The following is a 15,159-nucleotide window of genomic DNA, read 5'->3' on the forward strand; positions in this document are numbered from 1 at the left end:
ACAGCTTTAAATAAGTATAAAATTTTATATTGTATATCCTATATTTTGCTGAAATGTGAAACTTGCACAATTATTTATGCCACAGATGAGTTGTAGCTAACAAAAAAAAAAAATCCTGAAAAAAAAAAAATCAATCTTCCTTCCAATTAAAACAATTCTCCATTTTCTTTCTGTTAGCCTAAGAGACGGTACTTTCATTTAATGTCACAATGCTCTGTGACTTCAGAAGTTATGTATATTTATGAAAAAATGGACCAGTATATCAAATTAAATAGAATGTATGCACCAGGGAATATTATCCTGGAGTACTTGTCGATGGCGTGAGTGTCGATCCGCATGCTGACATATCTCTGGTTTTTCCTCCTGGCTGAGCCCCTCTCAGACCCCAGCGCCAGCTGCACCATCATTCGGTCTTGTTTATCTCCGTTCTCGGACACGTAGTGCCCCAGTTCGTTCACATCCCCATCGTTGTAACTGCCGTCCATCATCATGGGCCGCGGCTGAGGTAGGCTGCACGCGCAAGGAAGCTGTGGACACAGGTTAAGCGCAGGGTGGGTTTGCGTTGTGTCCAGATATACAGAGACATCCTTTTCTCCTTACAAAAGCAGAGGAGGGGACAAGCCTGGGGAATTCAGGCTGCTGGGACACAAAAGGGAGGAGAGGATGGAGCTGGGCAGCAGCTTTTTGCTTCTCCATTTTCATGCCTGCAAAGGCACAGCACAGTCAGGGAGAGAGCGGGGCTGTCTGTGAAAAAGCTCGTTTGGCTTAAGCACGGGTATTGGGGTGTAAATAAAGGTTGGGCCTGTACCCTGAAGGTGAGAAAATCAGGGAAGGAAGAGGGCAGAGGGAATCCGCAAGGAGGAATGTATCAGGCTTGCCCCATTTGAAAAGAAGAGTTTAGGTTATAATTTGATGTAACAAGGGCAGAAGGGGGAAGTTTGGACCACTGCGTGTAAGTTTAAACTGCGCCTACTGAAAGGTGGGGGAAATCTGCCACATTATCTGAAACCCAAACCACAGTATCCAGATGGTGCTGTTCACAGGCTTGGGTCTTCAGCATAAAAAAATATTTAAAGGTAAAATCCTAAACCCTATCCCATTTATACAGGCAGTGGAGGGCTACGCATGGAAGGACTGAGTGCCCTCAGACTCTGAAGCAAGACCAGTGAGTTTGGGTACGGGTGCTGAGAGCAGCACACTGTAGTTGCAAACTTCTGAACACTTCCAGACATTTGCCACACCTTTTCCCAGGGGCATAAAACTGCATCAGAGAGAAAATCTCACCTTGTCCCGCAGTTTCCTCTCCTTCCGCTCTTGCACCGTAGTCAGGTAATTCACAGCCGCATATTCCAGCACCGAGAGGAAGACGAACACAAAACTGACCCACAGGTAAATGTCCACTGCTTTGATGTAGGAAACACGGGGCATGGAGGCGTTCACCCCAGTGATGATGGTGGACATGGTCAGCACGGTGGTTATCCCTGGGAAGACACCAGCAGAGAGCCCGTAAGGTAGTTTCAACCCAGAGTCTTAATCACAAATACAACTGTCATTAAAATTTACTGACGTTTGAATTTACCTTGCAGTATGGCTTTTCACATTTGGGTGGTGGGTTTCACTGCCCAAGGAGGGTCCAGGCAGCCCTGATTTCTTACCGGGGTTGTTCTGCCTTTTTGGTGAAAACAGCTCTAGTTCCGGTCTCAGGGTGTTGCTAGCCTGGTTCCCCGCCGCACCACCAGCCTCCCACCCCATGGCCAGCAGCACTGCTTTGATCCCACGCTGGCTGCACCCCATCTCCAGGCTCAGTACAGTCTCTGGAGGGGGTGTACAAGCAGCTCAGTTTCTAGTTCACCTCCTCTGCAGCTCAGGCGCAAGTGAAGCCTGTCTGGTGCTGCTGCTGCTGCTTCCACTGGGTTCCCAAAGCCTGTGTTTTCTGTCTGCTCCTGGGAAGTCCTGCTTCGTGGGAAGTCACCAGCCAGTTCCCAGGCCTGGTCTGCACCTTTCTTGGAGCAAAAGCAGGGACTAATGGGGCCCCACAGGGCAAAGCTGCCCCACATTACACCATGGGTGAGCACAATGAGCATGTCAGCAAGGGCAGGAGCCCCTGTAGTTCAGAGTTATCTCAGCTCTGGGGGAAAGCTCTCTGTGACCCTCTTATTCCAGGGTCTAATTATGTAACAGTAATGATCCCTTTGAAAGTTGAAATGATGTATATAAGCACAAAGGACTGAATTAGGAGGGGTATCTAGGCACTAAAAAGTACTACTAAAGGCAGTGCCTACATCTGTCAAAAAGCCATGGCTCAAACCCTCATGTTCCTTTTAATGATGTCTCAAGGCCAATGGATGCTGTTTCTAAACACAGACATGGATAACTACCCCCCTGCTATCTCTGTTATGCCTGTATATGTCCTCTTCACTGAGGAATATAATTTAAACAATAAATAAAATCCTGAGGAGTGTTGCCTGGAATAAGCGGAAGCAAGCTTGGGCTCAAAGTCTGCAAAACTACAAACAGCGCTTTGCTAAGGGCAAAGCATCTGCTTTAGAAGGAGATTTATGCCCATAGCATAGTTCTGCTCCTGCAGTGACTCCTCTGGCATATGGCTTCATCTGTCTGAAGGATGCTGCAAAAGGGGAAACTGAATCCCTCACACTGCACTGTAAACTCATTTAACAAGCTGAACGATGCAGCTCAGCTGACTGTCTTTCCTCCACCCTCCCTCCTCTAGAAAAACTCAGTAAACTGAGATTTTGTCAGGACTGCTAACATTGATTTTCACCTTCTTGCTCACAGAAGTCTCTGAAGGATACCGGCACTTTGGGTCTTTCTGTGCTAGGTCTGTTAACAGCAATAAAAGCCGAGCAGGACATTTGCTCCCCAATTTGCACCGCATGCAGCTAAGGCTTGTGCAAGCAGGGAAGGCAGTTCACTTGGCGCTGACAGGGGAGGTGGAGAGGTTGTACCATGTCCAGTCCCCTGCACGGGGCACACACATGTGGCACAGCTGATTTCTGTGCCACAAGGCAATGCAGGGCCAGTGCATAGCACGGGGGATTTTGTCTTGATGGTCAAGGCCACAGTTGCAGCAATAGTCTCTTAGGTCTGCCGACTACAAGATTGTGTTTACCTAAAGGGACTCTGGCAGGAACGGCTCGGCGATCGATCCAGAAGGACACCCAGGACAACATGACCATGAGGGTGGCGGGGAAGTAGGTTTGGAGCAAGAAGAAGAAGATATGTCGGCGTAAAGTGAAGTTTATGTAGAGGCGATTGTACCACCCTGTATAACAGAGAGAAGGAAAAAGAGAAGTCATGCCAACATCAAACTACTTTCAGATAAGGTAACGTGTTAGGGGAACAGCGCCTCATTTGCTTCTAGAAAAACACAGTTAATGACCACAAATCACTGCAGTTTACAGAAAAGACTCCTTACTGAACCAACTATAAAAGTCAAAGCGTCTCTCAGGACCCCATCTTCCAGAGAGGATAATATAGCCTGTGCACGTGGGGAGTTTAGCTGATGTTAAGGCTTGGTGTGATCTTGAAGAGGGATTGCCTTTCCAGACTACATAACCATCAAGATGGAAGTCTGTGTCAGGGCCAGCAGCCTCAACATGGAAGAGAGGCAGGTCTGATGGCCCACAAGACCTCCCAATGGACAATTGTCCATGGCCAAGGTTGAGAGGGACAGTTTGCACCCCTTCTTCCCTCAGCCCACCCTCTGGCAGGTGCTCCAGTACCCACCTGTGCTGCTGTAGAAGGCAAGCTTTGTGGTGGTGTGAAATTCCTGGATGAGGAACTGGGACAACGATATCCTCTCATCTGTTTTTAGGGAATCGTTCCCGTTCTTCCAGTATAGCATGAGGTCATCTTCAGTGTAGGCGTCTAGGGGAGCAGAGCAAACCTTGGTGCAATGCACTGAGGCAGATGCTATGGCACCCACAGCCAGGGTGTGCCCACAGACCTTCCAGGCTACCTGTGATGTCCTGGTTGAAAAGGCCACATGCCAGCACCCAGCTGAGAGCCATGACAATGGTGGGTATGATGGTGGCAAGGAGTGCACTAGCTCATTGTCACAGCCCTCAGTCCTGATGCCCAATATGTTTAGTAAACCCTTTTGTTTCTCTAATAATAATTTCGCACACATAACCCATGCATCAGATAACCCACCACATCAGAACTTGAAAAACTGTCCCTTATAAACATCCTAAAACCAGAAGCAAAGGAAAGGAGACCTCAAGGAAGGAGCCTGCTTGGGGTAACAGGAGGAACAATCTATCAATGGCCTGAGGCATTCCAGTACAAAAAACTCTTGGGTAAACTTTCTGCCTGTGATGCACACATGAACATTACAGGTCTTGGTTTTTTAATACATGTGGAAAAATAGTAATCTTAATCCTTTCAGACGGGTTTAGTAGCAGCTCTTCCCAGACAGGGAGAAAAAAAATCACACATAAATGCATTAAAACAGAATTAAGATTATAATTTCTTATTGCAATCTTAAGAAGGAGAAGAAAAAAACTCCTAAAAAGCTAAAAGTTTAAAGCGCCACTGTATGAAATCTAGCCAATTCGTATGTGTGCGTCATACTTGGGACAATGGAGATACATGTGGGTATAAGCTGGGTTTATCTCAAATAATAGTTATAAGAAATGTAAGAGGAAGGTGATTAATGTCACTGCCCTGTCGTGGTTTCTACACCATGGATAAGCAGATGGTGCATGTGAAGGACGTAGGGTGATTTATTTATGTGTTTGAGGGCACCTGGGCAAGCGGGTGCTGCTGGAGACTACTGACCTGCAGGCAAATGGCCCAAGTCCTCTAGGGACGGGGTGGCAGCAGGGCAGCCTGGCTGGCTTTTAAGGACACTGGCAGGACAGTGCTCACAGCTGGTGTTTAAAAACACTGCACTGTTGCAAACACCATCTAATTCTAGTGAAAAAATATGGGCAGGGAGTTTTTCCTAGTGTTGAAGTCTGCTGACTTTGGTTAGAGCTCCCATTGACGTAGCAGCAGTTTAATTATTGGTATAGTTATTGATATAACTAAATACAGTTTGGGTGCCCATGGGGTGCAGCCCTCAGCTCCCCGGCTCTACTTACAGCTTTCAATCTCCAGGGAACACGTCTGTGTGTCCAGGGGAAAGCGACTAAAATCCATGTTGCACATTGCCGTTACTGTAACTCTAGGAATAATAAAAACAACTCCTTTAAAAACTTGTCTTCTTATTTGACTGAAAAATAGTAAAGCTGTAAGTTTGTTTTTTTATTAAGTAACTATCTGGCCAGTAACAGTCCACTGAAAATAAATATCTTCTATTCAGCTAAAGCCATTCCACTTTAGTTAAAGCTATTTCTTCTTCTCAGCAAACTAGAGTTAGGAAAGATGACTAGCAAGTTAGGCCATTACAAATTGCTACTAGGAAACAAAAATATTGGAGAAGAAAATGGGAAAGGGAAGAGAGGGCACTTCCTCCTCTTTGACTATCAGCAAACATCTCTTTGCAGAGATCTGTTCTTTCAATGGATGCTTTGTACGATAAAATAATTTACATTTATCAAAGCCATCCTAGTGTCAGGAGGGATGCAGGCAGTTTTCTCCACATGCTGCAAATTTCCAGCTGCTTGATGAGAACCTGGTGATCACACCTGGGTATCAGCCACCAGAGGGCACAGGCAGTGCCTTCAGTTAGGGCTGGAGCTGGTGTGCAACAGAGACCACCAAAATGCTCTGCCCCATCAATCAAAAGCACTGGTCTTGCTGATAGTCTGATTATCTCATTTTTAATAGCGTAATTTTGTGTTTGCACTGGAAGCATCCATAAATCTTGTCTCAACTGTCTTGAACTCTAGGGAAGTATATGAAAATAAAAGTATAAATCATAATGGGAAAGAATTGATGAATTATAGCAGGGCTAATGGTAGACAGACATCTGTCACGTAATGATAAAAACAAGATGCAGTCCCTTATGTTAGTAATCCTTTTGCACGTGTGGGTTCCCACTGATGTTGCTTTCGTATCTGGATTTGGTCCTTGAGTGAAAGTGCTTGGCTCAGATTTGTTGTTTAGGTGCCAGTGAGGTCTATAGTGGCTTCTAAGACAAGACAAGACAAGTCTGGCAAAAAATCTTAAAAAGGCAGACACGGGGAAAAAAAATACCATCTACAGACAAAGGCATTCAGCAAAGGCAGGCAGGCAGTAATGACTCCGTTTGCTCTTAAGGGGAGATCAGCATTCATACTTCCCCAGCATTCATAAAGCACTCCACCCTGCAGTCACCACTGAATAAAATAACAAGAAAACCCTGCCAATTTGCTATTCAAGACATTGACCACCATTTTGTGCCGGGCAACTGTTTAAGCACAAGACTATGTGTAGCACCATCTGAGTAGTTTGCTATTCTTCTGTTCCCATCTTCTTTAGACAACCATAAATGCTTGCAGCACAGATGATTGGTATCATGCAGCTAAGTGAAAGAGTATACAGATATGCATGCTATAGGTGAACTTTATGTCATTTTATTGTCATTTTTTTATTGTATTAAGGACCTGAGAAAACTTTGCAAAGGCCTAAGGAACACTTGAACCTTGTCTAATATGCTGAGTGAAGAAAAAGCTTTAATAATGAGAAGGTAGACAGTGTTCAGGCTGTGAATTCCAACGAACAAAGACAAAAATATCAGAGAACAAGAAAATTCTTGTCAAACTGATACCCACGAGGAATCAAGAATTGCTTTGCTCGCCTTCCTTTCATAAAATCATAAAACACCGCATGGCAGGCTCAGCTCTACCTCTGCCACTCCCAGGACTGCTGTCTAACATGCCCTTAAAGACTTCCACAGCCTACCCAAGCAATGTGTTCTGCAACCTTATCATTAGTTAAAGTTAAATCTGTGCATCTTGCTGCTGCTGTCCTCCTATCAGTCAGATTTTCCTTCTTTTTTGTCCATCAGAATACATTATCTATCATCTGATGCTCTGTTTATTTATCACATATTTTGCTATTTCATTGCTGTGGAGGTGATGTCGACATTCTTGCATCAGAATATTGTACAGCAATTTCTCCTCTAATAGGTTTTTATGGGTTGTTTGGCAGCACTTGTTTTCTAATTGGATGGAGCTGCATCCAAGAAAAACAGTGCTGATTTTAGTTTCTTCTAGAGATTAACAGATGCCATCACTTAGTGTCTCCAAGCATGAAAGTAACAATTATAAAGAAAAGCAATCCTGTTTTAATAATCTTCAGACTTCTGGTCAGCAATATTCAAGGGAAGTAGGTGTTTAAGATGTAAGCAGCAGCCCTGAGCCCACTGCCCCACCCCTGGCCTCACACTTCACAGCTCCCCAACACTCTGCCTCTTCTGCAGTGCCCCATGGGGATCACAGCCTGCTGGCTCCCAGTGAACTGCTCTGCATCTGGCCACAGCTTCCCTACATCAGTACCAGGGGCTAACATGCACAAAAGGCAAAGGGACACTGGTGGAACCAACAACGTTGACATAGAAGTTGGCTTCCTGCAACAGGCACTTAATGAAATCACACAGTGACTCAGATGTCGGTGGATAGTCAGCAAATTTCATTCCCTTTTATGCTTCTCTTAGTATGAAGTCATGCAAAAACACAATACAGGAATCAATTAAACCACTTTCTCTCTCACTCCGCTAATAGCTCACATTGACCGAATGCAGCTTTACCTGAGGCTATAAAGTACCTTCCCATCTGGCTGGACCCGCAGCATGACGTTGTCTGTGGTGGTGTCATGGATGAAGGAACGCTTGGAGTGGACGAAGAACATGTCGGGGACCCAGATCTTCTTCACCAGCCTGCCATCAAAGGTCATGCTTTGGTTGTTGGAGCTGGGGAAGGACAGCCTCTCGTCTTTCCAGTAGTGCCTCAGATAAAGCGTCATGGTGAAGTCCTGCAACAAACAGATTTCTGTCACAACTTAATGCCTTATCAGCATAGCAGTGACTTCTCCTCTCTGGGACAAACCACAAGCTGTAAAGTACTGTTCCTGAAGGCACATCCACTCCCTGAGCTGTAGGGCACATGAGTGGCTGCAGCTGGTTTATTCCTCAGCTCAGACCAGCTTACTGGGTTCAGAAATTAGAGCTCATTCAGGTGGTGAATCCACCTCCGAAATGCAAAGGCTGTGTTTTGATATCTGCAACAGATGGGTTTGGAGTGGTTTTTGAAATTATTTTCAAAGGCTGTGTTTTGATATCTGCAACCCCCTCCAAGGACCAAAAGCCAGACATGCTGAGGCAGCTGTAGGTGGAGAGTGCTGCTGACCACTTAATCCCCCAACCCTATGATGCTGCATTTCTGGAGCCAACGGTGAAGAAGCATTTGTTGCCCGCACTGTCCTCCACAATGCTCTGGTGATTACCTTCCCCTCGGCAGCCGGAGGAGCATGCTGCAGCGGGAGCTCTTCCTCCAGCACAGCCACCAAAATATTCTTGATTCAGTATTTGACTACAGTGGAGGGTTTTTTTGCTGCTTCTCCCCAAATATTGTACTTCAAGATCCAAGGCATGCTCCTTCTCTTTGAGCTCTGTTGTATTTGGAGTCAGACCCTGGAGGCACGTTACACTTGGGTTTGCCTTCTTCCTTATTTCAAAGGAACCCTTCACGTAACTGAAGATAAGCTCACACACAAGTGTTTATAAGCATGGCATCTTCCAGTGTAATGTAATATATTGCCCATAAACTCAGGGAAGTGTCTAAGACTGACCAGTCTTCCCTGGTGTCCGGAGTAGAGGAAGACAGATGGGTTTGGAGTGGTTTTTGAAATTATTTGACATTTGGATTTTTTTCTCCAAAACACTTCCCAAGCATTTTTAAACATGGGGATTTCCGCAGTCTTTTTTCAGTAGCGGTGATTTGTTAGTTGCAGCCTATGCTATTGTTACAGTAAAGGTCAATATAATTCTTGGAAATGCTGTATATTGCATCCAGCTGAAGCTCTCAAAGCCACTGACTATGGTAATTTCTTCTTTTTCATTTGATCTATTCTATAGTGGTTTTTAACACCTTTTCCTTGCATTCAAGTTTAAAGAAGATAGTTCTGAGAAATGTTTTACATTGACTCCCATGTATTAAAGTGTCCTTTAAACAGTAATAATTTGACAGACCTTAGTCCTTCAGAGAGAAGTCAATGCCTCGCTTTTTTGCATAAAGTTCCATTGATGGTTGTTGTGGAAAAATCAAGTATCGTTAACTTTCATTAGAAATCATTTATTAATCGCACACAGAATCACAGAATCGCACACAGAATCGTAAGGGTTGGAAGGGACCTCAGGAGATCATCTAGTCCAACCCCCCTGCTAAAGCAGGCTCACCTAGAGCATGCTACACAGGACTTCATCCAGGCGGGCTTTGAATATCTCCAGAGAAGGAGACTCCACAACCTCCCTGGGCAGCCTGTTCCAGTGCTCTGCCACCCTCAGAGTGAAGAAGTTTGGCTATCTTCCAGTCATCAGGCACCTCTCCTGTTCTCCACGACCTTTCATAGATGATGGAGAGTGGCTCCGCAATGACGTCTGACAGTTCCTTCAGCACTAGGTTTGGGCTATTAAACTGGGAATCACAATATTTTACAAGGTATCATCTGAAAATCCCCCAAGCAACAACCATATAATATCTCCTTCATCTAGTCCATTTTTCAGAGACACTATTAACTTCCCATTATCTTTGCTAATGAATTTCCAGTTCTGGGTAACAATCTGTTTTTTTTTCCTTCTTCCCATCTTTCCTTCAGATGAAACAGCTGCCTGACACATCCTGCAAAAGCTCTGTTAATTTCAGGGTCAGTGGCCCATAATAGATATTGATATATTTTTAAATCAATTGGACAAGAAGAGTCTGACTTATGACATCCTAACAAAGTTTTATAGAGTCCTCTATTATTTTACCACCTTCTTGCAAATAGTCAGAAAGCAAGAGAAAAGGAAAGATTTCTGTATCTAACTCCTCAAGCTTAAATTTAGGACAGAGTGAAGAATTGACATCACTTAAAGAGCAAGCAATCATCTTGCAAAGCACCATGGCCTTTTTCTTTAAAGCTGCACGAGTTAAAAATAATTTATTCTGACAATATAAAGTCTTCTCCATCATTATTTTACAAGCAGCCAAAACTGACCCTGAATGGGGTTTTTCTTGCCCGAGGCCATAAAATGCTTTTCCTATGTTGCTGGGTGTTGCAGCACAATGTTACACAAGGAGCAGGGGCAATATTAAGAAACCAGGGGAAGTCCCTCAAAATCATCATGCTAGCTTAAAAAATGAGTGGCAGGGTTTTTTAAAATCCTGGAAGTTAAGATCTTTTCCTTTGCCTTCACGTCCTGAAGCCTTTCAGGGGCTCTCTGGCCACCTTCACAAGCTTTCTCCTCAACCAGAAGGGCTGGGATCACCCCGGGAGAGGCAGAAGCTCAGAGTCCCCACAGCTGGTGGTCAGGGTGCCAAGAGCACCCGAGACAGGGGGGACAGCTGAAGGGGTCCCCGGGGCCAGGAAGAACGTGCATGCTGATGCACCCTGGCTTCACAACCCTGCTGTACCCTGCGAGCGGTCATTCGACTGCAGGTATCCCAGCCCACTCAAAAGCTGAAATTGTTGCAGTGAGAGGAGCCCAGCTGGCCACGGAGCACACGGCCTCCACATGCACTTGCAGTGGCAAGTGTGCAACTGGGGCAACTGCCTCATGCCAGTGTGCTGCCACATAACCATGCTCCTAGCTTACGGTGGGAGGGGGTCAGGCACGGGCTCTTCAATCCTGTGGTAATTGTTAATTAGGAGCACAGAGAAGCTGGAGCTTTCTGTGAAAGCTTCAGAGCTGCTTGATACATTGGTTGTAACAGCAAAACATTTTGAAAAGTATTCTGTATTGGGGTGTGGGGTTTTTTTCTCTTCCAAAGCTAAAGCTGAACTGCTTAGAGACTGGGGGTATTCTAACAGGGTAGGTCTGGTAGGGCCATCTCCTGTTCCCCTTCTGTCCTCCCGCTCTCCTTCATGGGCTGTTGTTACATGTCATGTATGTGTATAAAATCTTCCCATGGAAAATCTCCTGAAAAAGCACATCTTACTTTTGGCAGTGTTTTGTGATGAAAAAAGCCCCTCCAGCAAAAATCAAGACCAAAATCTGTACCACCTCGAGAGCATTTGAAAACTGTAGTGTTTAAAACAATAATGTTTTCACATTACTAATTGTGCGGTAGGAAACAAAGGAAAGAGACTCAGTAAGGAATTTAGCCTGTGCAGAGCATCACTATCAGTCCTGCATGCCCTGAAATCCCACTTCAGCATCAGTGTGAAGATCCAGGAAGGACCAGCAGATCCTTACACTGGTCCTCAGCACACAGCAGGGGTGATAAAATTGCTACTGTGCCAAAGGCAGGGTCTGGGGAAACTTCTCACCTTTGAGCTCATTCTGGTCTTACCAGTCTGAGCCACTGTTGCTCTCAGGATGGCTACATGGTTGGGAGCTAGTGGCCCCTGACCAGCCCAGAACATGGGCAAAGTGAGACCATGTCTCCAGTGTACCAATGTGCCATAAAACTAAGGCATTAATTGGTCTCCTTAGCACTTTTAAACATGTTATCACTTCTTAAGAAAATGTAAAAACCAAAATCCATTTGGAGCAGTTTTGGCAGTGTTGTATCATTTTGCCCTAGAGAAAAGAAAATCTCAGATTTCTTCTTTTCGCTTCAAGGGAGATGACATCATAGCGTGAGACCAATAGAAGTAATTGTCAGCAGATTCAGATCAAACCCAAATCTGCTTCCTGGAAGTTGTGCAGTCTCCATCCTTGGAGGTATTAAAACCCCACAGCCACAGCCCCAGGCAGCCTGCTCTAGCCGGCCCTGCTCCCAGCGGGGGTTTGGGCTAGATGGTCTCCAGAGGTCCCATCTGACCTAAGCCCTTCTATGACTCTTACCATGTCCACCTCAGAAATGCTGTCCAGACTTTCAACTTGGACATCCACCCCAACAGGAATTGCAGGGCCTGGGGGAAAAAAATTAACAGTTGGCAGAGTATAAACCTGGTGAGACAAAGTAATCCTCTGGCTTTCATACCTTAGAGATAAAAATATATGCTCAGTCTGAAATAGAAACAACAGTAAACCAATTGAAAGTAGAAGAGTTCGGAGTTCATAACAAAAACCTCCTAATAACAATCAAAATCAGCAATGACACTGACTTATTACCAATTTTGTCTTTTTATGGTGTCATCCTACACATGTATCTTCAAAATTTAAAAGCAATTTGAATTGCTTTTAGCTCTAGCTCTTGGGTCCAGGGCTCACAAGATGCATGCCCGGCAGAGCATCCATTCACATGGAGAGCAGTGGTGGCACAATGAAGGGAATGTGGGAGAGTTACTCCAAATTTTTCCCTCACTTCTGCTCCCCTCTCCAGCTAATAACATCCTTGAGAGCTACTCTGCTATTTGGCTTCCACATCACTTGGTGCTCAGCTGTGGAAAAGACAGGGTGACGGAAGGGGATGTGTTGCAGCACACAGGCATGTGCCACTGAGCCTGGGGCTCCTGAGGGGAAGCATCCGACTGTGACCCCACACAACAGGGATTTCGATCTTTTTTCCCCTCTCCAGGCTTTGACTAGCCCCTCTTATACCTCTGGCAATTACAGTACAGGAGATCTGTCAAGACAAATAATGCTCACATTAGCGGACTGCTGTGAAACTGAAACCTTTTTAAATTAATTGAACATGCTGGTGTTTGGTATATTGAGCATTTAGCAATAAAATCTTCTTCCATCAGAGTATATAATGGTATCCTGCATTTGAATGACCATCTGTCAGCCAGAAAGGGTAGATAAATTACAACATTCTCTAATCCGATGGTCTGAAAGAAAATGTGTTCTCCTTCATCCATTTTCCTGAAAGCTTAGGTTGCTCTAGCCACAAAACTGTGAGCAAGCATTAACACACATCAGTCAAAATATTTTCTTTTGGTTTACAAATGAAATGGCCAGGTCAGTAAGCATGGTATGTAATTTGCTTATGCACACACATTGCCATAGTAAGACAGAATCTTAGAATTTCCCCAGCATCCAGGAATAAACATAAGGTACATTTGCAGATTTTTGTCAGAAGAAAGTGTCACGGAATACCGGGAATATTATATTGCCTGTAATCACATTTCCATGCCTTTGACTACGTTATTTGCTCATCCAAGGAAGAAGGCTATTTCACTGCACCTGTATTCCCCAAGCATGTTGTGAATTCACAACACAAAATATCAAAAATCAGAGACAGAAAAGGCTCTGCTTGTCAACCTGCTTGTTCACCTGAGTACGTGTTACAGTATAAAGAAGTGACAGTGTAGAACAGGATCAGTGACAACTGTGCATGTTTCATACCTCCAAAACCTGGTCTCATGCTGAAGTCATGGTCGTCTATTCGCAGCAGCTGCTCTGACTTCGTCAGGGGAGACTTGGTGATGTCAGGGCTTCGTTTTAGGATTGGACTACCAGGAAGAGAGAAGCACAGCTATGAGCCCTGAGCAGTGCCTGTGAGAAGTACGCGCCCGCTTCGCTCCATTACCCCTTAGACCATTTACCCCTTAGACCATAACCATGCAATTGTGTGCACTGGTTGGCAGCATGTCACTAAAAAATTATTCCTGCACTCACCATACAGCTTAAATACCTGTGATAATTCTGGCACTGAGAAAACATTTGTTTGGTGACTTTTTGTCTCTGTAAAAACATCTGTTTATAGCACAGTTTGGAGACGATCATTCAAAAGTGTGGACTGGAGGAATAGTGTGTGTGGATAAGTGGGGAAATGGGAACGGGGGGAGGCATTTCTGACACTGAGTTATGACAGGGCATGAGGCCAGGAATTAGGGAAACAATATATCAAATAAGCTACTGGCTCTCGCCCAGGAACAAAATGGGGATAGGCTGGGAAGCAGGCCAGGAGGCAGGCCATCCCCTAAGTTGGGATAAAATGATTAGCTCCTGCCCCAGATTTCTAACAAGGAAAAAAAAAGGAGCATTAAAGACCTGGGAGGTCTGTGAGCATTAGAGAGCCTGGGAAGGTCATTCCAGAAGCTGCTGGGGTTGCACCAAATGCTGGGCAGAAGATGCTCTGCTCCTCCTCCACATCCAAGGTGCAAAACACTGCTCAGGGCCCCAGTGCTTTGGCTGGGGTGGTGCTGGCAGCTGCTCCTCAGTTGCTCCATCATGTAGATGAAGCCTTGCTGCCCTCAGAGCCAGCTGCATGGCGGCCGCTCAGGTGGCAAGGAGGGCTCAAAAACAGGTTCATGGTTTGCGAAAAGATGGCATGCTTAGAGAGGCACTTGTCTGAATATATGCAAGAAAAGTCAGAAATAGATGAAATGAAAACAGGACAAAAAGAAACTTGATGGGGAACATGTTCCTGAGGTAAAGCGCCCCCTAAATGAGGCTGCTTAGCTGTGCTGTACTTCTCTAGGGCTCATGGGCAGTTGTAGCACGAGAAGCCAACAACAGTGTCCTAACAGAGACCAGCAGTGTTCTCAGTGACAATTCTCTCAAACCCAGAGCTGTATCTGGACTATAGAGTATTTTAGGAAGATGCTCAGTCTCAGTTTAATAATTTCTAAGAGTGGTGAGTTGTCTACCTCCATCAGTGAGTTCTTCCAGTCATGAATTACATTTTAAAAGGTGCCCCCTGCTTCTGCTTTAGATTTAATTCAGCTTCTGAAGGACCTGTAGCATCGTGAGCATGCATCAGGGAAGGTTTATACCTGCCTGAAACAGGGGAGCAATATTAGCAGGTCACTGGCAAAACTTTCACCATTTATGGGCAGGCTTGACTGTGCTCAGAAAGGCGCTTTCTCCCTGTCAGTGGCAGAGGGAAGGACAAACGGTGTGATGGAGAGCCCGAGGAGGGGGACTCAGCTCTGCAGAAGGGATGCTCAGAGGGCAGGGGCCCGCTGACACAGCACGGGTGATACAAACCATGCAGCAGCGCAACATGAAGCCCAAGGGGCCGTGGCAAATGGCCGTGGTATCAGCCCTCACCTCCACGAGGGTGTCAGACAACATGGCTTCCTCTGGGGCCCACTGGATCCTGCTTATTGCATGGTTCCTACCTAAATATGACCAATGTGCTCTGCCACAGCCCCAGCCTGGCCACGGGGAAGCGGCCG

The 15,159-nt window shown here is 45.4% G+C and overlaps 1 protein-coding gene across 1 annotated transcript in view; it reads right to left on the reverse strand.

Annotated features, from left to right (window-relative positions):
- Positions 1–239: 239 nt before the first annotated feature.
- The window catches only part of LOC104127350 (gamma-aminobutyric acid type A receptor subunit rho1), a 30,215-nt gene continuing 15,295 nt past the window's right edge, over positions 240–15,159 (reverse strand). The window contains exons 2-9 of the mRNA XM_009640015.1: positions 13,382–13,488; positions 11,936–12,003; positions 7,697–7,920; positions 5,106–5,188; positions 3,748–3,888; positions 3,131–3,283; positions 1,285–1,481; positions 240–527 (exon numbers count right to left, since the gene is read on the reverse strand). Coding sequence (XP_009638310.1) covers positions 240–527; positions 1,285–1,481; positions 3,131–3,283; positions 3,748–3,888; positions 5,106–5,188; positions 7,697–7,920; positions 11,936–12,003; positions 13,382–13,488 — 1,261 coding nt within the window. The remainder of the gene's footprint in view (positions 528–1,284; positions 1,482–3,130; positions 3,284–3,747; positions 3,889–5,105; positions 5,189–7,696; positions 7,921–11,935; positions 12,004–13,381; positions 13,489–15,159) is intronic.

The sequence above is a fragment of the Egretta garzetta genome, unplaced genomic scaffold (genome assembly GCF_000687185.1).
Source record: "Egretta garzetta isolate BGI_Z169 unplaced genomic scaffold, ASM68718v1 scaffold76, whole genome shotgun sequence".
NCBI classification, from domain to species: domain Eukaryota; kingdom Metazoa; phylum Chordata; class Aves; order Pelecaniformes; family Ardeidae; genus Egretta; species Egretta garzetta.